Source organism: Papilio machaon, chromosome Z, assembly GCF_912999745.1.
Source record: "Papilio machaon chromosome Z, ilPapMach1.1, whole genome shotgun sequence".
NCBI lineage: Eukaryota > Metazoa > Arthropoda > Insecta > Lepidoptera > Papilionidae > Papilio > Papilio machaon.
In genome coordinates this window covers 6,651,496-6,673,848 of record NC_060016.1, presented here as the reverse complement: position 1 = coordinate 6,673,848, position 22,353 = coordinate 6,651,496, and the positions used below count along the sequence as shown (strand labels likewise).

At 32.1% G+C, this 22,353-nt stretch overlaps 1 protein-coding gene across 5 annotated transcripts in view; it reads right to left on the bottom strand.

Annotated features, from left to right (window-relative positions):
• Positions 1-22,353, bottom strand: part of LOC106717231 (disco-interacting protein 2) — a 58,343-nt gene that overhangs the window by 19,327 nt on the left and 16,663 nt on the right. The window contains exon 3 of one of the 5 annotated variants that reach the window (XM_014510981.2): positions 7,316-7,396. The exons of the other annotated variants lie outside the window; for them this stretch is intronic. Coding sequence (XP_014366467.1) covers positions 7,316-7,396 — 81 coding nt within the window. The remainder of the gene's footprint in view (positions 1-7,315; positions 7,397-22,353) is intronic. 5 annotated transcript variants of the gene reach the window in all.

Genomic DNA, 22,353 nt, shown 5'->3' with positions numbered 1-22,353 from the left:
AAAGTATTTTTTATTTTATTTTATGTGTAAGTTTTTGTTGTAAATGAAGTTTTAAATATGGTAGTATAAAACGTATGTTTCCAACTGTCAACAATTTTTAGCTCATTAATAAAAGTAGCGTTCGAACTTGTTATATACTTACACAATTAAAGTAGTTTCTATTATATTTATTAATGTTTTTATTGCAATATGTAATAATGGTTTTATTCATGAGTTCCATTAAATAATTTGTGATGACATATATGATTATATTCTCAATGGAGGGACATTGCGTGCTTAAAGCGTTTAATTTCTCTTGAACTTTCACGACATGTGGCAACCATTTGTTGAATGAAATTATTATTACAGCATTTCTAATTCAATATTAAAAGTTTTTAACATCGATATGATCATCTCCATCCTTAAAGATTACATATAACTTAATGAGTAATCGTAGTCATATAATTCTTACGTAGAATTCTTTCGTTCCTTTGCTCTCCCATCATAATGTGTTGATATAAAGTAACGACCGTCATTAAAGTAAAGTTGTTCTGGAAAATATTATTTTAAAAATATATTTCGACTGCGAAAACCCACCCTTTGATTTGAGTGTGCAGTAGTACTCATCGACCGTAAGTTCGTTACACAAACGAACATTTTATTTCTCGTTTTATAAACAGTACAGTGGCATTAATTCATTTTATGTACCTTTATTAAAGTAAAATTATTATAACCGTATGACATTTTAGTTATGTAAATACTAAACCAATGTCCTCTGAATTTTCTAATTGTATGAAGTTATCACTGACCTTATTTATCAAATGATTTTTGATATCCACAATGAAATTGTTAAATAATGACTATGAAAATGAGAATTTATTTTCAATAACATTTAATTATATTTAAATTGATATCTTCTGGAATATAAAACATTTGTAATAGAGGTCATATCAAACAATAGAGACCATAATTAATTTGGAAGTTTACATAAATTTCTTATTGTTTTATTAATTTAAAATCATCTAGCTTAAAAAAATGTGTTTATACATTATTCAATTAAAATGAAAACTACATAAAATTGCAATGCAATTTCGGTTAAAAATCTTGGCGTAGAAACACTTCGTGAATAATATAATAGATTAAAATAATCTATTTCTCAATTTCTTTTTGATTTAACTTGTACATGTGGAAAGTTGTGCGTTGGTAGAAGCTTGCACGAAACGCTACGCACAACTCAATTTTAGGTATCAACAAGGTGTAAAGAAACACTAAGACAGAGATACGCTGTGATGATTTTCTCCATGCGCAGTGTGCCCACCTGGACCCCACCTAGAAACTTTGCTTACAATGATGATACAACTTGCGCTGGCAACTAGCCACCATAAATTTTATTACCGTGTAGCGATGAGGGAGCGAGAAAATATAATTGAAAATGGCGGAGAGTCGGTGTTCAACTTAGGTGGCACTAGAGGCCGCGTATGAGCCACTTCCCAGTGGTTGAATCGCCGGCTTACTTGTTCTCGCTTTTGTATAAAACATGTTATACACAAAACTAACATTTATGTTGCGCATTAAAGATAAAAACTTAAAATAGCCTTTGCGTCACCTTATTAATAAAAGTAATGTATGAAAAGTAAAAATATATAGGTATTAATTAGTAAAGGCAAAATTAAATTTTATAGAATTTATTAGTGGCCTTTGGGGTATTTATTATTATCGGTAGATTACTAAGGTTTTATAATAATTTAAAGTATTGTACCTAATAAAGTATAAATCCGACATACTTAATACTATCCAACATTTTCCATAAGTCTAAGGAATCAGGATAATTCATTTCAAGATGGGGAAGTAAAGGCTGAAGATGATTTAAATTCTATTCAGACAGTTAAAGATAAGAAGCTCTGTACAATGGTTCAGATCGTCGTCGACCGACCGAATAAATTGAAAATGGCAATTTCTACCAGAACTACAGATAGTTCTACTATCTCATAAATTGTGTTTACAAAATGAAAAGATTTGTTGTTTATTTTACATGTTTTCGATAGATCTACTCAGAATAAGATAGCGACTATCTCTAAAGTGTTTCAAAATAACAAACAAAACTGTAGATATAGTAATTTATTCTAAGTAAATAATTATTATTTTATAGTAGTAATGTTATTGTTTAAGAACTGTTTATCTTACATATTCGTTTTCAAAACACGTTCCGCAATATGACTTTTTACTTTTGTGATTTTTTTTTATTCGAAAAGGTAATAAGGCCACGAAATAACTTGTTTCACGTTTTGTGACGTACGCCAAATACAGAGCACAGTACGGTAAACAGAAACTTTGCAAAGTATTCCTATCCAATAAGTAAGTCAAGGACGGTTTATAAATATTGAATCAACATCACGATATGAGGTATTGCAATACCCGTACGAAGCTGGCAACTTCCGAGCGAAGCAAAAAGAAATCTCCGTTCAATCAGGGAGATTCGAGTTGCTGGATTAAAAAAGGAAAAATAACATACGTACAGAATAGTTGATGCTCGCAACTTCGTTTGCATAGTCGAAAAACTGATATCAAAGAATTTCTAAGTTAAGCTAAACTTCTATTTGTTTTCCTACTTAATATTTTATTATATATAATTTGGACAAAGAATATCTCCGATATGTTTCTATTCATTTTGACTCAAGTAAACCCATTATATCGTTATTTAAACTTGTAATAATTATGACATTATCTCCATTTAGGATCAGAAAAGGAAACAAATGTTATACCGTAGCAATTCAAACTGGTATGAAGTTAGTCACGTGTACAATTGTACAAATACACGGACTCTCCAATCACAGCCACTTGTGTCAATTCAACACTTAAGAAAGTGTGTCATGTTGCAATGATGGCTCCACGAGCATAGGAAGCCCCGCGACAACTTTGATTGCAAGTGTAGTGTATTTACCAGCTTTCAAACAAAGAGATTCAAATAACCATCAAACGTCAGTAGTAAACAAAAATACCACTTCACATGCCAAAATTGTTGCCTAGTATATTCAATGAGCCAGTGAGAAAGGCGCTGCTTTACAGGTTCGTTCTGTCGAAATGTATGTAAAATCTTCATTGCCATAGAAAAAAAAATTATATGACAGCCACAGTACGTAAAGGATCTCGAGACACTTTTTTGAGGGCGCTTGTGAGCTGACATAATTTATATTGACCTGTGCCCACTGGTTCAGATATCCTCATCGGTCTATACGCTACTAGCAAGACATAGATTACGCTTTGGTTCGTATTGTGGCGTAAATTGGTACGTATAATGAATGTGAATGATTACTACTTAAAAAGATATCGTTGCTAATCTATTGACATATATTAAGAATAGAACTAAAATCTGGTACTCAAATAATATAGCTGCCGGGTTTAAAGCTTTTGTGTCGCATTGCATCTTTTTCATCAAACACTCCATGTGCATTTAAAATTCGAAATCTTCATTCATTTAAAAACCGACCCATATAAGCGAAAATGATAATTACACGCTTTTAGGAGACAAAGGCTTAATTTATTCTAATTGAAATGTATGAACTAGAAAAATTTTCAAAAGACTAAATTAGAGTAACGTAGTCGTGCGTCAGTTGGCGTATAATCCATTGTTAATATCTGTCACAAGGAGCAAAAACGAATGTGGATTACATATAAAAGGCATCACGCGATTTTTAGTAGCTGTGAGTAAAAATTGACGAACTGTTATGTTACAAGAAAATCTTGTATGGATGTTTCCCGTTGGACAGATCGACATTCCGATTAATCAACACCCGTTTGTTTAGGCAAATGTTTGAAGCTAAAATTGGCAAGTTACAAATTGATTTTTACTACATAGTTCATACGTAGAATTGTTTTAAGGTCTATGGCCAATCAAACTTAAATTCTGTAGTTAATATCATCTATTACGAACTTCTGTACTATGTGTAATGGAGTGCCAAATGTATGCAAAACTTTACACTTTTGTAGTAATTAAGAGAAACACAAACATTCAATCGAAATTAAACAAGTTATGCCGGTTACAGCAGGCAGTTGTTAAACATGATCATTAGCATTTGCACAGAGAACTAAGATACCTATAGAATATAGAACAGTTTTTGACGCTGATAAAACATCAAATATCAAAAATTTTAAAATGTCCAATATGTTCGTATTTAGACAGAGTATTCAAAAAGATTAGTAGTCCTTCTAGTGCTTGATACGTAAAAAATAACCCCTTTAGATATAGTTTTAAAGACATATCTTAGGGTATTCCTATGTTATATTTAATATTTTAAAAGTATTTGTGAAGGTTAATGAAAACTTAATAGATTTTAAATTATTGTAAGCAGTGTTGCTATTTCAATAAAGGATTTAATTCCTTTGCCTAATCAAGCGTTAGAATGTCTGAATAATAAACATGTCTTAAGTTACGAAATCACTACTAGCATTATACCTCTAGGTTGCAAATTAGATGCATTCGATTGTGACACAGTGCATTTGGAAACTATAAGTAAAGCAAATTTCGTTTTAATTTAAATCAACTACAAGTTTATGGTAAAACGGATCAATTTATTTTTGTATAAAACTGTTTTTGAAACAGTCCGTCTTTCTATTTAATTGTTTAAAAAAAAGATTAGTTAAAACTGAAGATCGTAAGATTTAAAACTGATATTTCATTATCATGGGGGCAAAAAAAACAGTATGTAGACAAGAGCTAGTCGACGATTTTTCTGTCGTAACAAAGAAAGCAGTTTAATTCAAAATTGTGAGTTACCTGACTGGCTGAAATTTGGCATAGATGTAGAACGCATAGACTACAAATTAAATATTTTATTAATTTGGCGCACACGAAGTCGCTAGTTTAAAATCAGATTCTTTATTATCATTGTTATATTTTGCATTATTGATGAGTTTGTGTTAAGAAACATATTACCTGTCTACGTTCATTACAGTAGCAGAAACGACACGGAGATTACTTAGGAAATAGGAGGCTTGCACCAATATTTACGAGGAAATAAATCTCCTTTTAATTCCGTTTAATTACTTTGCTAGTAAAGTCACGGAAAGCAACATGTACATTATTAATTTTAAGCTTAATAGACCATTACAGTTGAGCTGTTACTTAGGTAAGCGGATTATAATATTCAATCACTAATTTCACGTCCCGAATATAATGCATATGGGACCGGCAGATACTGACATGTATTCTGTCGTTAACTGTGACGTCTGTACCTATTCGTGTTATAAGCGTTGCATTAATGATAGTCCTTTGATACAACAGCAAACGGTTTTATTGAATGTCCCGAGCTTCCTATTGATATAACGATTCGCACCAAATGCTCCACAAACGGACAGCTATGTAAATGTAGCATTTGCAGTTGAATGCCCAAACAACGTTGTAGATCTCATCTCCAAAATAACATTTGTACATTGATACACAAATGTTTCAAAACTTAGATATGTCAGAGTTTAGATATGTGTGTAGAAAAGGGCAGAGAGATGGTGATGTAGCATAGCAAGTTGTAGATAATACGTCAAATAACTAATAGACTTAGCCCTTATTCGCACGGGCGCTTTGTTTATCGCGTGTTAAAAAAAAGCGTTCAGTTAGAAAAAAAATATTTCCATTTACGTGTTCATACGGCAGCACTTTTAGAACACACTTTGTTTCATCGCGCAGTGTTAACTTTTGAGCGCTGGGTGAACGGAATAGTGATTTAAAAGCGTTCGTCCCGCGATAGCTGACAACGCCAAGTGTTGGCTGAGGCGTAAGCCTAATAATAATACGTCAAAACAATGCTAGTTACATCAAACTTAATTGTTCGATATTGTTATTTATACAAGAAAGTTGTTAACGCGATCACGTTATACAGGCACATTCAAACGTGTCATTAAACATAACTTATTTGCATAATTGAATTAATGTTGAACCTTACTGATAAAACGATACTATCACTTTGTTAATATATGAAGATTAATTAAGCAATATACAATTTTAGTATATTATTTTTGTATTATGCGCTGCTACTTTTTAGCCGACTTCAAAAAGAAGGAGGTTATCAATTCGACTGAATTTTTACTAATATGATAAATGCAAAATGTTAGATGGATGAATGGATGTTTGTTAGAAGGTATCTCCAGAACGACCCATCGGATCTTGATGAAATTTAGCACAGATGTAGAACATAATCTAAAAGAACACATAGGATACTTACTGTTAATTCCGCGCGGACGGAGTCGCGAGCGAAAGTAAGTCATAACATAAAAGTTAAAACAATAATTGCTTGATTAAATCATTTTATCAGCATTTTATTTTGTTTCGATCATAATTATTCAAGATTAATGCGGTCAATGATGTAATTAACTGGATTAATTTTGAAGGCTTAAAAGGAAGGTCAGCTTAAAGTATCCGTCTCATGAAATACAAATTGTAGTATTTACACCCTATAAATTCGTTATATACCACATTTAGTTGTTTAAAAGGTGAATAAGTAGCTACTAACATTGTTTGTAAATAGTTAAAGAATTTAAGAAGGCTTAGAACAGACTGCAGCAGCAGTCTCATTTTTCATGTCTCTTATAGGAAGCTGCGCAGACAAATAGTATATAAATACCTAAATATAAATCCACGTAATCCTATTATAGAAGTTATAACAGCGGAACACTTTTCCTCAATTCATATTTCAATGCATTTCTATATGTTATATATTCGTGGATGTTTATTTCCTACCTATTTCGGAGAATGAATAAGAACTTAACATAGCAACATCGAATATGCTTTATCAAATTATAGCTCTTATGGAGACAATTTACTGTATAATATTTGTGTCCACATAAGTGGGAAGCTAATTTAATTCTTAGACTGTGTCATGGAGCACTTTAAATTTTGAATTTATATTTTATTTCATAAGTGTAATCTGAGTCGTGAATTCGTTTTGTAATTTATATCATTTATATATACAATGGTAGTGATTAATATATGGGTAGATGTTACAAAAGATGAATAAGATATAAACGCTGTAAGCTACAAGGTTTACCCAAAAAGTTCTTATATCGAATGGATTGGTGACGTGACACATACATTAACTGACGAACGAGCAAGGGTATCGTGAAATGTCAATAAAAAATGGAAAGTTACACAGACTTATGTATTCAGAGGAGCCTACTATAGTAATTTATTAATGAACAACGATTGATAAATACAAAACCCTTCTAATACCGTACTTGCACCAAAGACAAAAAGATAAACTCACGTGTTGTGCCATAAACACGAATGATGGCTACAGAGGGCATAGAGAGTAGAGAGCGATAGGTTCTTTATAATGGTATGACTCACCCGAGTGGTAACGACTCTCGTTCCGTGTGAGTCGCCTGTTGGTCCTTCCCGGCGGCGAGCGGAGCGCCGCGGCCGACCTCACTGCGACGCGATAAAGAAACCACACATGTGACCACACGCACACACGCTCACATGTACACCGACGACACCCAAAATATTGCTTATTTTCAGAACCGAACGTTTTTCGCGCCGGAATTGTAAAAAGCATCGTCTAATAAATACAGTGTTATAAGCGATTTATTTATAAAAGGTTAGTATTCGCGAATAACAGATCGGTTCCAAAGTTGTTTACAAGTTTAATCACCATATAATATAAAAAAAATAATAATAAGTAATTTCCTAGTAATAATTACTAATCGTTTTAAAATATAATTAATATCAATAGGGCTGGGCTACAATAGAATGACGTTTAAACTTGTCAATAGTTAACTATCTCGAAATAACAAACGGCGGAGTAGAAACAATGCAAGTTTATCTTTGTTTGCTTTTGTTCTCACATTAAGTTGTTAAGATGGCGGCATGACACACCCGCAACCACATTTTACCGACAGGCTCTCAGTGAACATGGCCTCTGTTGTAATTGTCGCGGCAGGAACTTATCCCGCACCGACGACGCCCGTCTCATTAGTCACATAGCTATCGAACGAAACCTAAGTATAAACATGGAAGCCTTCTCGCGAAGGACATGGTTCTACATTGTCAGCTGCACAAATTGATATGCAAGTCAATGCATGAAAAATTATATTTTAAAATTGATATAGTCAGTTATATAACCATGTTGTGAGGTACATAATTGTAGATACCTTCTTCTTATATCATAAAACAAAATGGTAATACCATAGATTAAAAAGATGTAAAATGTTAGCTAATCTTAATAAATATGAAACTTCTCTGTATTATTAGAAATATTATATCATTCGAGTCTATTACTGTCCTAAATCCGATTATTTATAGTGAAAATTAAAGATAATTGAAACGTCTAAAGACCAAACTACACTTATTTCAAAGTGTAAGAAAATGTTAATTTACTTTTTTTATTATTTATTCTGAATGTTCTAACAAAACAACAGTGTTATAATTCCTGTTGCTATTGGAGCATCTCGGAGTCACTAGCTCCAACTATGTACAATTATTAACATAAATCATTTAAGACAACTGCGCCGTATAAAACACAATTTCATTATAAATTTAAAAAATTACCTTAACAAAAATAAAAAAGTAGGAATTACAGTATTTTAATATTTCACCAAATGCGGTGTAATGCCATTACGTTAGTATACATTAGTCGCGTATTAAAAAATAATCCTGGCCACTAATAAAATAAAATTAGTCGCGTATTAAAAAATAATCCTGGCCACTAATAAAATAAAATAAATTTGAAAAGGATTAACCAAAAAACCATTAAAGATATAACACTGAAAAAAATAAGATAAGTTAAAATAATTTCTGGCATAAATTGACAACGAAAATAAAAAAATAAACCTGGCCAGTAAGAAAATTAAACGAAAAAGATTCTTGACTGAATAAAAAAAAATAGTTTTTTTTCACAGACATCGTTTGACATTTCGAAAGAAAGCCGCGTATTGACAAAAATTATAATTCGTAAATAAACTTTTCGTAATTATTATTTTTAACGGCCATGGATTTAAGTGAAGTTAACATAGAGGTCGATGTGGTTCGTCTAGATTCAGACATTATAAATGAACATCTTCAAACTTCAACCGCAGTGCTTCACGACATTTTAAAAGGTGAAAATGAAGAAACTACTGATAGTGGCGGTGAGCCTTGTCCTCAATGTGGTAAATATTATAAAAACGCTCATACATTGAAAATGCATTACGGCCTTAAACATCCTGATATCCCTGTGGAATTTGAGTGTATTTCGTGCAATAAAAAGTATTCATCGCTGTTAAGTCTACAAAAGCATATGCGATATATGCATCGATACCAGCACCGTTGCAAAGCCTGTTATAGAACATTTCCTTCAATTGAAATGCTGCAGCAACATGGCACGTGCTGCAGGAACGCTGACGTGCCATGCGACTTTTGCGGGAAGATTTTTAACTCGCGTTTAGCCCTTAAAAACCATATCAAGTACAAACACTCGGAACAAAGTAATGGTTATTGTAATATATGCAGAAGAACATTTACGAGTGCGCGCGCGTTGGCAAATCACACGGCTGCAATTCATCCTCCTGGTGCGACAACATGCGGCTGGTGCGAGCGGGTGTTCAACTCCGTACCGGCTCTACAAAGTCACGTGCTACACAAGCATTCTGTAGACGGTGTTCGCTGCACTAAATGTCCCAAATTGTTTAAGACGCGAGCGAGCCTAGTCAGACATTTAAAAAAAGTACACGATGTCGACGAGCCTTTCGACCAAGTCACTCAAATAACACCCTCTACTAATTAATAAAAACGTGTTTTTTTCTTATAATGATTTTATTAATAATCTCTATTTCAAAATATCTATTTAAAAATAAACATATGATTATCTAGTAAATGTTGTATTAATTATTCCATTATACTATACTAGGATTGAGTGTCAAAATCTGAATACTCTTAGAGCAATTAGACTTAAGTTTATGTTCATGTCAAAATTTCATTAGCTGTTAGTTGTCCGATAAATAAATACAAAAGATAAATAATACAGTGCAACCTTAATATAACGTACCTCAATATAACGACTTCCTCGATTTAACAAATTTTTCGTAATCCCCTTGAATTGTCCATAAGAGTCAATATAAAATATACCTTTACATTGCGAACATTCTTTGCGTACAACCTCTTTATAATGAATTTTCAACTATCAAGAAAAAGTATTCATACCTCTAATTAACGAATTTTGCCAACCCAAAACCTTTATATAAAGTTTCCACCAATAATATAACTCTTAATCTTATAATGTGATTCATGTCTCGACATGTTTCGACATGCTTTTGTTTGTACAGTAATCATTGTTGTTTTGATGGAAAGTAATGTAAACACCTCTGCTCGTCACTATTGTTAAAGATTTAAGTTAAAATGGCTCAGAAACGTAAAAGGTGTTCCTTATCGGTCGCAGAAAAGCGAAACATCATTAATTATGTTGACCAAAATCCCATGACGAAAAAATTAGACATAGCTAATAAGTTCGGGATTCCCGCAAGTACATTGGCTACAATTTTAAAATTTAAAGATAAGTTTTCAGAAGAAAGTGGTTTGAATGTAAACAGTAAAAGATTAAAATCATGCGAGTTCAAAGACGTAGAGAAATGTGTGTCTTTTACCTCTTTATAACGAATTTTAGACCAATCTAACCTCAACATAACAAACATCAGTTCAACGAATTAATTGATATTACGAATATTTTCTTGTTCTCCTCCGATTTGTTATATCGAGGTTGCACTGTAAATGCCCGCTATATTTTTTTTAATAAATATTGTGAGTCGGTAAGAGATAAAGTAAACTGATCGCATAAATGAAAAGGCGAAATTAGATGGAAACAACAGGGATAAAGACAATGTCCACTACTTAGTAAGTATCTAGGTGATATCATAAAAAATTGCATTGTCAAATTGTTTAACTAACGGGTATTAATCGTAATCGTGGGTTTCTAAGACCACAATCCCCGTTTAAAACATATTATTTCTGTTTTGTATTGTTACGTCTGTTTTGACAGGGATGACGATATGTTTTATACATAGATTTTGGTCTCTGAAACCAACGGTGAAACACGTCAATTGCTAATCGTGCCCATGGGCCTAGCAAGAATATTTGTGACAAGAGCTATCGTATCGTCATCGACAAAATTTTGTATTTAAATTTGTGCAGCGCTCCTTTTGGGTGTAAAGTACATAAGAAACCTCATTGTAATTTTAACATAATTGACGATGGCGATACGATGGCGCTTGTCGCAAATATTCTTGATGTGCCCACTGTTTTCAATTCAAAAAAAACAAAAACTGGCGTTTGTTACATAGTTGTTAAACAAAATAATTCTCATCAACTCGTGTATACAATGTGCTGCACAGTTTCGCATATTTCGGAAATTAAAAACGGTATACGGAAAACGTACAGCTCCACTTTCTGTGAAGTGAGTTTCAATTTAAATTCCATATGTTAAGGAATGTTCAGATTCATAAAGCTTCTGAAAATAATCTCACTTTTTGCGTTTAAAACTTTGAGAGTATCTAAAAATAGTGAATGAGTCTAGACACGAAATCTGTACAGTAGAAGTAGCATCTAAATAATATACGAAGAATTCGCGAGTCTGCAGCAAGCAATTGTCTGGGATAAGTTACGGCTCCGTTCATTCACTTCACAGACGTACAATATTTATAGGAATCGATAAAAATATACGAAATTGAGCATCGAGTTATAAATATGTTAATTATGCTTAACTTTTTTGCCTCTATCAATCGGCGCGGCTTTGAAAAATATTTTGTCTCGTTATTTTTAAAATACTAAATTAGTGAAAGAATTAATTGTGTTAATATATGACGTTTGTGTTAATGATAACGAGAGGGGGTAGAGATATTAATTATATTCACAAACACATTAAAAGTGTGTCACATCCTCGTTCAGACCACATAAACATTAGGCATTGAATCAACCGATTAGTAAAAAATTATAGAAAATAACATCAAATCAATATTTTTCATGTCATGTGTTGTCATGTATACATGAAAAGTATTGATTTGATATTGGGATATTAACATAAGCTGCGATAACGAAGCCATGTCCATTTTCTGTTTGAAAATGAAATCTGTAATTAAACTGTCGAATGAATGGACGTCGAGCTCAAAATTGGAATGGGGTTTCGGCCGATAATTTGCCAGGCGTGCAAGGTAGGTATCTGAAAGCTAAGGTTAATCAAACGGCATCGCCCTGCGGCGGGCGGTGCAGTTGCCCGGGCAGCCGGGCGGGGTAAGGGAGGGAGGGCAGACGGCGGGTGTCTGGCGAGGAGGGCGAGGAGAGGGCGACGGGTGCCCGGCGACAGCGACACTAGGCAACTCGACTCCCAATCGCATCACCCGGTACAATGATCTGCTTCCCGTCATCGCTTAGATTAATATCACTAGCTCCAGATCCCTACATCAAACTATTTACGAAACCTGATTTGTCACAGCGACTCGCAGTAAGAACCGAAATTACACGGTGATAGAAAATGTTATAATAAGCTAATAAAATGAGTACAAATTTAATAGAAATAAAACAATGGTTCAATGTAATTTTTGTAACCATTCATTTTCAAGAATCAGTCGTAACTTCTACTGTTCAAATAATTGTAGAAAAGCAAATTCTCAATTTTTATCTTTCATCAAGAAAGCAATTATTTATTTATTTACTAGCTTTTACCCGCGACTCCGTCCGCGAGGAATAAAAAAAATAGAAAACGGGGTAAAAATTATCCTATGTCCGTTTCCTGGTTCTAAGCCACCTGCCCACCAATTTTCAGTCAAATCGATTCAGCCGTTCTTGAGTTATAAATAGTGTAACTAACACGACTTTCTTTTATATATATAGAAGATTTATCTTAAAAAACACGTAGCAACGACAAAGTTTTCTATCCTGTCATAATTTTTAAAATGTAATTTAAAAGTACATACCTTTAATGTATTGATTATTAACTTGGGATATTATACATATGACGTTGACGATGGCGTTAGAAATACAAAAATGGAATAAATTGTTTTTAATACAAAATAAGATTTTAACGATATATATATTTAGAAATAAATTTAAATTACTATGCAAAAAGTCCCAAATCTAAAGACAAATAGTTTCTTAGTATAGTAAAGCACAAAAATGTAATGATTGTGGAATAGTACAGTGATTATCTACAACTTTCTTCTCCCTACAGCTCCCCAAATACGTTTGCTTGCAATCGATTTGAAACTACTTTTATTTTGCGTCTGTTGACCAAACAATAGTAATACCGAGTACATTATTGCAGATTTAAATTTATTCGCTCCACCGTTGCCTCGGATACGGCGTCAAGGTTCAATCTACGTAAATACTTCGTAACTACGTAAACATCACGTTTGTCAATATCAGTTGCAATGCAAGCGATGAACTTTTTAGATGGCTCTAGTATTTAATTAAAAAATACTAATTACGTTAACACTCTAGAAAAGAAAAGGAATAGAAAGACACATAACACTTCAAAGTCTGTTAATCCGTTTGGGCTACAGGCAGCCACAACGGAACAGACAAAAAACCACATATTTAATGCTAGCATACAGAAAATCCTTAACCTCCAGTTTACCCGTCAATCAGGCAATAAAGATCGTATTTACACCTTCATGTCTCAGTAAAAATTCTCAAATACGTAATGAATCATTTAAATTGTGGTTACTCATCTGGAATAAAAATAAATTAATATGTCACTGAGCAATTCAGAACAATGAACTTCAAGTAGACGGATAATGTTTCACTGAACATCGTTATTAGACACTGTGTATGTTTATTGTATGAATATTTAAATAACAACGGAGAAGTGATGTCGTTAGACGATAATTTATTCAATGAAATAATTATGAATTCGTTAATTTACCTTGATGAAAATACATAAGTTTCTTTGAAGGCAGAGATTAAAGACAACTCATATGTTAAAAACAAGCAAACTCAACAAACTCAAGCATTAAAAAGTATTTCTAACAGAACATTTTTAAAAAGTTTAGTTAACCATTTTGTAGTTAGCCTATTAACCAATCAATAGCCGTGGCTAAGAAATTTATTTCAGTTTTTCAGAATTATTTTCGAATTTTTCTATGAAATTTATGATCCACATTTTTGATCTTTCTGATATTTAATTCTAATGATATTAGAAAATTATTGAACATTTTTTACAAAATAAAATTGGGTTCAATAGTTATATTAAATAAAAAACGAATACCTTCGAAAGATCACGTACAGGTTATATGGGATGCTCTCAACCGTGGTTAAATTGGGTTACATTCACCAAGGGAGATCTGCAACCACGAGCAGTGGCCTATTAAATATCGAGCCGTTATTCTTAACAAATAACCTATTTGCATATAGGTCGGAGTAATGTTGCATTTTCATCCATTCTTATGATAATTTATTTCTACGTTATCTTTATTACGCCGATTTTTATGTTCATAAAAGTATTTTTATGTCACTATGTTCCCTTACCACGGCAAATTCTGAGTAACTCCTAACATACTTCCGTAAGACTCCATGTCAGCATTATTTTATTAATAACCTGCTTATACTGACAAATCAATTTCTTGTCATCATTCACGTCAATAGGCACTATTATAAATGTAACTTACATTGACATTAATAATATTATTCTTTCATGCCTATAGCTGGTTGATTCATATAATTAATTTGCGTCAAATTATTGTCGATATTTTATGCTCGATTTACAAACAAACATAATTAAAGGAACCGCTTGCAAATGGATATATCTAATTTAGTCACAATTACTTGGAGCGTCGCATCGCTGGTCAAAACATCCATAAAAACGTATTATTTTCTCAGTTTCTTTCATCATCAGCTCACTATACGTCCCCACTGAGGGGCTCGGAGCCTACCCCAAGTTAGGGGTGACTAGGCCATAGTCAACCTCGCTGACCAATAGTGGTTGGTTGACTTCACACATATCATTACAAGAAGAAGAAGAAAATCATTCTGAGAAGAAGTTTCGTTAAGAACAGTAAATATTTACCCAAAAGTTGTATTGGTTTTTTGTTATAATTCAAATTGAATGATAATGTGAAATTAAAACTAATATAACGGAAGCATAGGGTGAGGGCAGCTAGTTACCTGCGAACGGCCGTGGCGGATGACACTCATCGTATTACAAAACCCCTTATCCAGCAACAACAGTGAAAAAAGCTGTCGGCCACAGACCATAAAACCCTTTTATATACAATCAATGTTTAACCTCTTTTTTATTGAATTTCGAAGTGAATCTTTGTTTTAATTGTAATAAATCGTAATTTTGTTGTCTATTGTCCAACATGTTTTTATATAATTTATTAAAAATAAATGATTTGAAAACTAACTTTTATGAATGTGGCACTAACTGTAATAAATGATAACAAAACAGAAGCTTTCGTATAAATATAAATACCAAGAAACGCGCAGACGACAAACGTTAAATTTTTAAGCACTTATTGATCCAACTTATATGAGCTAATAATAGCAAAGGCGTATCTGCCTATCGTACTTGGAAATTCGGCGCAGACTAGAGATTTCAGTGAATTTAATTTTTACCTAAAAATTTAAATTATACTTGTTACGACTTAAAATATAAATATTTCAATATGTAAACATTTTATACGACAAAATTAAACATACATTAAAAATGGTAGTTTTAACAGGGATCTCATGGTCTAGATTTAGACAAAATCACATTAACTAGATAAGTGACACATTAAAGAAAGGCCGTAAAGCTACCTAACATATTACTCGAGCTATGAAAGGCTGGAAATAATTTAAAATATCTTACAATCCCATATAAAACATATTTGTTGTGAAAAGAACGATCAGCTTCAATTTAATTTTATTGATTTTGCTGATTACTTTCTGGGAAACACTAAAAATAATTTGTGAGTGGGAGCAATAAAGCGAACAAACCCACGCTGTGTACTCTAACGCCCCCGCGCACCCTTAGTGCTTTGGTAATGGATTTCTACTGGAAAACTGGCTAATTAATTGGCAAGAGCACTTTGCAACAAATATTGACAATGACTATAAATAACATCTTTAAAACGTTCTCGGTCCTTTTTATTAAACTACTTTCAGTAAAAATGTTCATATGAAAATGAATGATAAAATTCTTATTTTATTATGAAGTCATTTTTAACAGACGAGCAAAGAAATCTTATTAAACTCTTTAATTTAAAAAATTTAGTTTGCACATATTGTAAGGACAATCTTTGTATAATGTATAATTTAAGAGTCAATGATCAATGGGACCTTATCAACTACATAAAATATACACAATAACATATAACATTGAGATAAAAAATATATAACATTGCTAAGTAAATTTTAGCTTATATAAAATTGAACCAAAATTATACACAGAATACACTAGTCAATGATATAGAGTAGGTAAACGGATGGCCTTGCGTATAGAGAAAACATAAGTAAAATTTACTTTGACATTACGAATGTTTTTAAATTTGAAAAATATCCCTTACGTAGAAGTGAAAAATAAAACACATTTGTTTACAGTGCAACTTAATGGATGAAACGGAAATCATTAGTAAATGTGGATGAAATAAAGCGTCGTTTGCTACGACGCGACGTAGTAATCAACTGCGCCCAGTGCGTCCAATTAGTATACACTTTTATTATTATTTATTTTGTCGTAATTAATACTTATTTGTAATTTGCTTCATTTATTCGAACAAGTTGCTTATTTGTAAAGACTTAACTATAAAAATAGATGTAAAAGTTAATAGAAAAAGGAAATTGTAATGCTCTATTGCTAAATATCTATCTAATCTGATCTCTTTACATTGCAACAAATATAATAATTTTAATGATTTTGTCTGTAAGACTGGTCTTTATTGATTGGGTTTGTGGTTTTGCGGCCGATCCAATACTAATATCACGAGAATATAAATTTACGATTCGGTTCAGTTAAACCGCTGGAGATGAATTCTGAATCCCTCGTAATTTGTACTCACCAAGTAAATACAAAGTTGTTAAAACTTCACGTAAATTAAACATTTAGTCTTATCTCCCTGTACTAATGTGTTGCATTTTAAACCTTCTTACGTTGTAATAATAATGTAATGTTCGTATTTTAATTTTTTACAATTCCTAAGCCACGGAAAAAGAAACTTAACCTTGTTAAAATGGTAATAAAAATCTGTTTTGTATTTTGAAAGTACACAAAACTTTTAAGGAGGATCTTAGAAAATGAAAGGAAAGCATGTTCGGTATTGTATTCTCAAGACAAAGGTAGAAATGTAAGTGACAGATGAATCAGGTGGTGTCAGAAATTCTCCGCGTAATATTTTAAACAATCCTTTGCAAAGCAAGACTGCGACTCAACGCGAGATTCTATTTAAATGAGGAACTAACGCCGCTGATAATATCGTTGTGACTTGATAAGCGTTTCCACCAGTTAGAGGTAATAATTAAAACTATAAAAAATTTGACCTTCAATATACTTTTTTTACAATGGGTATGACATTTTAAAGAAAGGTTTTATATAGAGACTCGGTGCCCTAGTCAACGAGCATGTATGTGGAATTAAATTAAGACTAAATAAAACCCAGCAATAACATACCCTTTTGCGTGAATTACGTTGTTTATTGACAATTTCTGGAATTAATTAAAATTATTTTGAAAAATAATAACTTATTTGATTCCACCGAATATAACTTTATTTTAACCCGTTTTAATAAGCACATGTAAAGAAGTAAAGGGTGGCAGGTATGAGGGGGTTCAATTAGAAAGTTTGGAAAAAAGCCAACGGTGTGTCAGTGCCGCGGCGTGTGGTTTGACTTTCGACTATTTTGAAGATCTCTTGAACTGTCCCGGTAGTATGGAAGGCGGTTGTAAGCCCGGACTGGAGAGTTCAACCAGCAAGCCTGCTTGTTTTGCCCGATTACATGTTGGACAACTGCCCATTTTTAATAACGTCAATTTTCATAAGGTTTTTTTATTATAATTACGACAGTACTTGGTATGTACACGCTATACTATTCATGATACTGGAGTTAAGAAAAAGGTTATTACAACATGTACGTTTTTAATTAAATACAGTCAAAACCGTTTATAGCGACATCGTTTAGAACAACATACCGGTTAAATTGACCAAAATCAAAGGTCCTGGCTGAATGTTATTACATATCTTTCCTATTAATACCTGTCACCGGTTGTTACAACTATCGGTTTTTACGACTCAATATGAGTAGTCCCTTCGATGTCGTTATAACAGATTTTGACTGTATTTACATACAATTCAAATTTCTGATCTTTACACTGCCACGCAACCTGAATTTTTTTTACACAAGAAATAAAACAAATCTATTTGAATTTCAATGTTAATAAATATATTACATAACAGTCTTACTGTTTTAATATCTTGTATATACACATGTAATTTCTAGCTCAGTAATTATATCAAAAAACTTCTAACTTTCGCGAATTATCAGTAAAATTTGTTTTGAAATGAATATACAACTTTTAAAAATGAATCACAGGTTATGATGTAAATAATATCCAATATAAAATGGGAAAGATTCTGGAAATTAACATCTGCTTTTTATTTATACGGACTGCTCAATCTTACCTATTCTTACAGACCTATATATAATCTATTACATATTGATTTGATATTTAAAGAGAGAAATAAAACCGAACAATATATCGAGTATCAACAGATACAGTGAAATGATGTAAGTAACTAGCCCGAAGATGTATGTCCTCTTCAACACAGCCATTAAACTAATAAACAAAACGCATGTTTACGTAACACAACTTACTGACACGGGTTCTAAAAGCGCTTGCGAAATAAATGCTTCGTCTCATTGAGTTGGCAAAGCATTTATGCTTCACCATCAAATGGAGATATTGGAACTTATCGATATATAAACGCTACATATATATGTATTTCATGTCATTTTACTTAATTTACGGAGCTAATTTGAAAATAATAATAGATTGTAAGGCACAAAACGTCCAAATAGGGTAAATTTCCCAACATAACATCATGTGTGAAAAAACAATTCACTTTTTAACTAACTTTAAAAATAAAATAAAACTTTTTTTTATTTGCCTCGGTATGATAAAACGATTGGGACAGTGACCAAGTCAATATTTAAGTAGCTTGTAAGTCTCAGAGGCATTGCTACAATACATGGTTCACGCCAGCAAGTTTTCCAATAATATATTTTCTCCGATGCCTTTATACTCGCATAAAAGCATCAGATACCACGCAATATCTGTTCTCGGAAACTTAACAATACCTCTGCTTTATGTTGTATTTTAAGAATCATCGAAGACTCTTTATTGAAAGTCAATCTAATATAGATTGATATATGATAATTAATCAAAATAATATATAACATATCGACGGCAGAAAGCGGAAATGTCGTATCTCGAAAATTGGCCCAAATAAGTTAACATCAATTGCTGTAACTAGTAAAAAATCAATGAAGTAGTAAGTTTAAGATATTCCAATTAACGGTATCAAATAACATTTAGATTCATAGAAATAATATGTTCCAAAGTTCAACTTCCTATCTTTTTTAATTTAGGAGTTATGATTTTTTGAAATAGTTTTTTTTGGCTCTGGTGTAAAACTAGATATTTTGAGATACGACAAAATCGCTTTCTTCCGTCGATATGTAACTTAAAACAACTTATAGGAATTAATAATTTTTCTTACTCTCTTAAAATGTTTAACATTATATTACAACACATTATAGTGTAAAAGTGCTCTATAACTTCTTTACACCTTCGATAAGCTAAATAGTTGCCATAGGAAGTTTGAAAATGAAGATATGAGGACGGATGCTTAAAGCTCCGGGCAAAAACATGCCGGAGGCCAAGAAACAAATAACTGACGATCGAAGAGCTTATTTAATTAAAGGAAAATTTTCTATATTTTGGATTTAGTGATTTCTTCCTGATGATTAAAAAAAAAAAAAAAAAAAAGAAAAAATGTGTTACTTATCTAATAATTGTAGATTTTTCCTTACACCGTACACTATAAAACAGCATGCGTGCATTTAATTATCAAACGATGTGCAAAATTGACCAATAATACAATTCTACAAAAAGCCAAAACTGATAGCACCATATATTGTCCCAATTGTGCTTTTCATACAGCTATGAGTTTACAATTAACGATAAAAACAATTTACTAAATAGAAAATTGATGCATAAATTTCTTAAATTTAAAGTAGAAAAATCTTTTGCCTAACTACGTTATTTAAAAAAACTCACATACAAAAAAAAATGAAACTACTTGAACAATTTATAGTATACCAAAAACTATACAGTGCTGGATTGGTAGCAGCCTCTATAGTGTGAGTGTAGAGTGTGTGTCTATATTCTGTGTGTTAATGTCCTAATATTAATTTTATACTTAAACTAGCTGTCGTCCGCGGCTCCGTCCGCGTAGAATTAAAATTAATCCAAATTGGAACCCTATGTGTTTTTCCCGACTATGTTCTACATCCATGTTAAATTTTATTGGGATCCATTGAGCCGTTATGGAGATACCTACTAACAAACATCCATCCATCCATCTAAACGTTTGAATTTATAATGTTTCACTTTTCAATTACGGCTTGAGTTGCTATAAAGTATTACAAATTATTACTTGCACGTTATTCATTTATTTAAGCTTATTGTTATAATTAACGCGTAGGTTTCGATAGTTTACCATTTTTAGTAGATATTATACATATTAACAACGCAGGAACTACTGCAGTTTAGATACAGAAGAATTGAATTTCAATCCTTTATGAAGTCTGAAATGGTCTCCCTTTGTACAACACCATTAAGAATTCTGTTTCATATTTGAAACAGTAAAAATCTTTTTTGTAACATAAAAGGATCGGTATAAAAATCCTTCAAACATTTTTCAGATGTTTTCCGTGCATTAAATACAAAAACGTGAATTTCTATATGGCTACGCTCGTGGTTACACTCCTGGATTAGATTCAGTAACGATTCTCACATTTTTATTTCTTAATATTTGCTTTGTAGCGTAGTGGATATAAGCTTCAAAGTAACATGGTACGTAAAAAAAACATTTTTAAAAACCAAATGAACATCATATTGTACTTAACAAGAAAGTTGATGTAATGCAATTCGTAATGCCGCAAATATTTGTATAACTTAGTTTGATAACGCTTTCAGAACTAAGATATGGGCGAGGGATTGATACGTTGCACATACAAAGTAAACCCACGCGATAAATAGAAACCGGACTGGATTTCGCCCAATGGGACTCATGTTACAGGCAGACAGTTAGCTAGACATAAGAAAGACATTTAAGTCAACATGTCTTGTTAACCCAGGCTAGCTCGCTGCTTATCAAAAGCTTCCAATTTCGTGTTTGTGTATGGATAGGGATCCATTTTAAATATATATATATATATATATATATATATATATATATATATATATATATATATATCTATATATATATATATCTCTTTAACGACGTTGCAAATATGGACTTAATAAAAACTATTCAATGATTAACTATTCAAAATCTCAAATCTTTGATTACTTTAAAGTATAGAATTTTACTGTAATTTAAGAAACTAATACAATGAATACAATGCAAAGAGGAACAAAGGTTTTCACCATAATAACAAGTCCAAACTGGGAAATGAAGGTGAAGTATTACGAGACTTCAGGAGTTACAATATTGTTTTAAATTTAAAAAGTGCACAGTAATGATATTAAAAAATTGCTCTTACTCTTGATGTATACGGACAAAAATAACATCGATTTCAGTGGGTTAGCCGCATGACCGCGAAGATAAAATACTAGCCAGCAAGCAATTCGAGTACGAATCTCTCCAATGTTGAAGGTTGCTAACTTGCTAAATAGTAGATAGAAATAAACATGATCGGCTCTAAGTAATATCAAAATTAGCAAATGTGTGCATAACGATTTATTCGTATTGCTTTCAGCATAATCCAATTAATTTCGTGTACAACAGCACGTTGCATTGCGTTACACCGACCATGACACGCTTCGTTACTCTTATATTATAAAATTGAATTTAGCACCTGGTTTTATTGCAAATATTTGACTTTGACGTATTGTTATGCTAACAGAAACGTGCTGAGAAAAAATATATACCACGATAGCCAAAAATTTGAGTGTTTACCATATATATTTGAAATGTAAATAGAATCTTAACAAAGGCGTCTTTAAGTTAACAAATAATTGCATTTTTACAGAAATATTATAAATAATAATAGAGAAAAAACAAAACTATAAAATAATTAAATGTAAGATGACAAGATCATTGTTTTACTATCATACTAATCGATTCCATTGTTAGATGCGATCGATGCAATGACTCTCGTCGT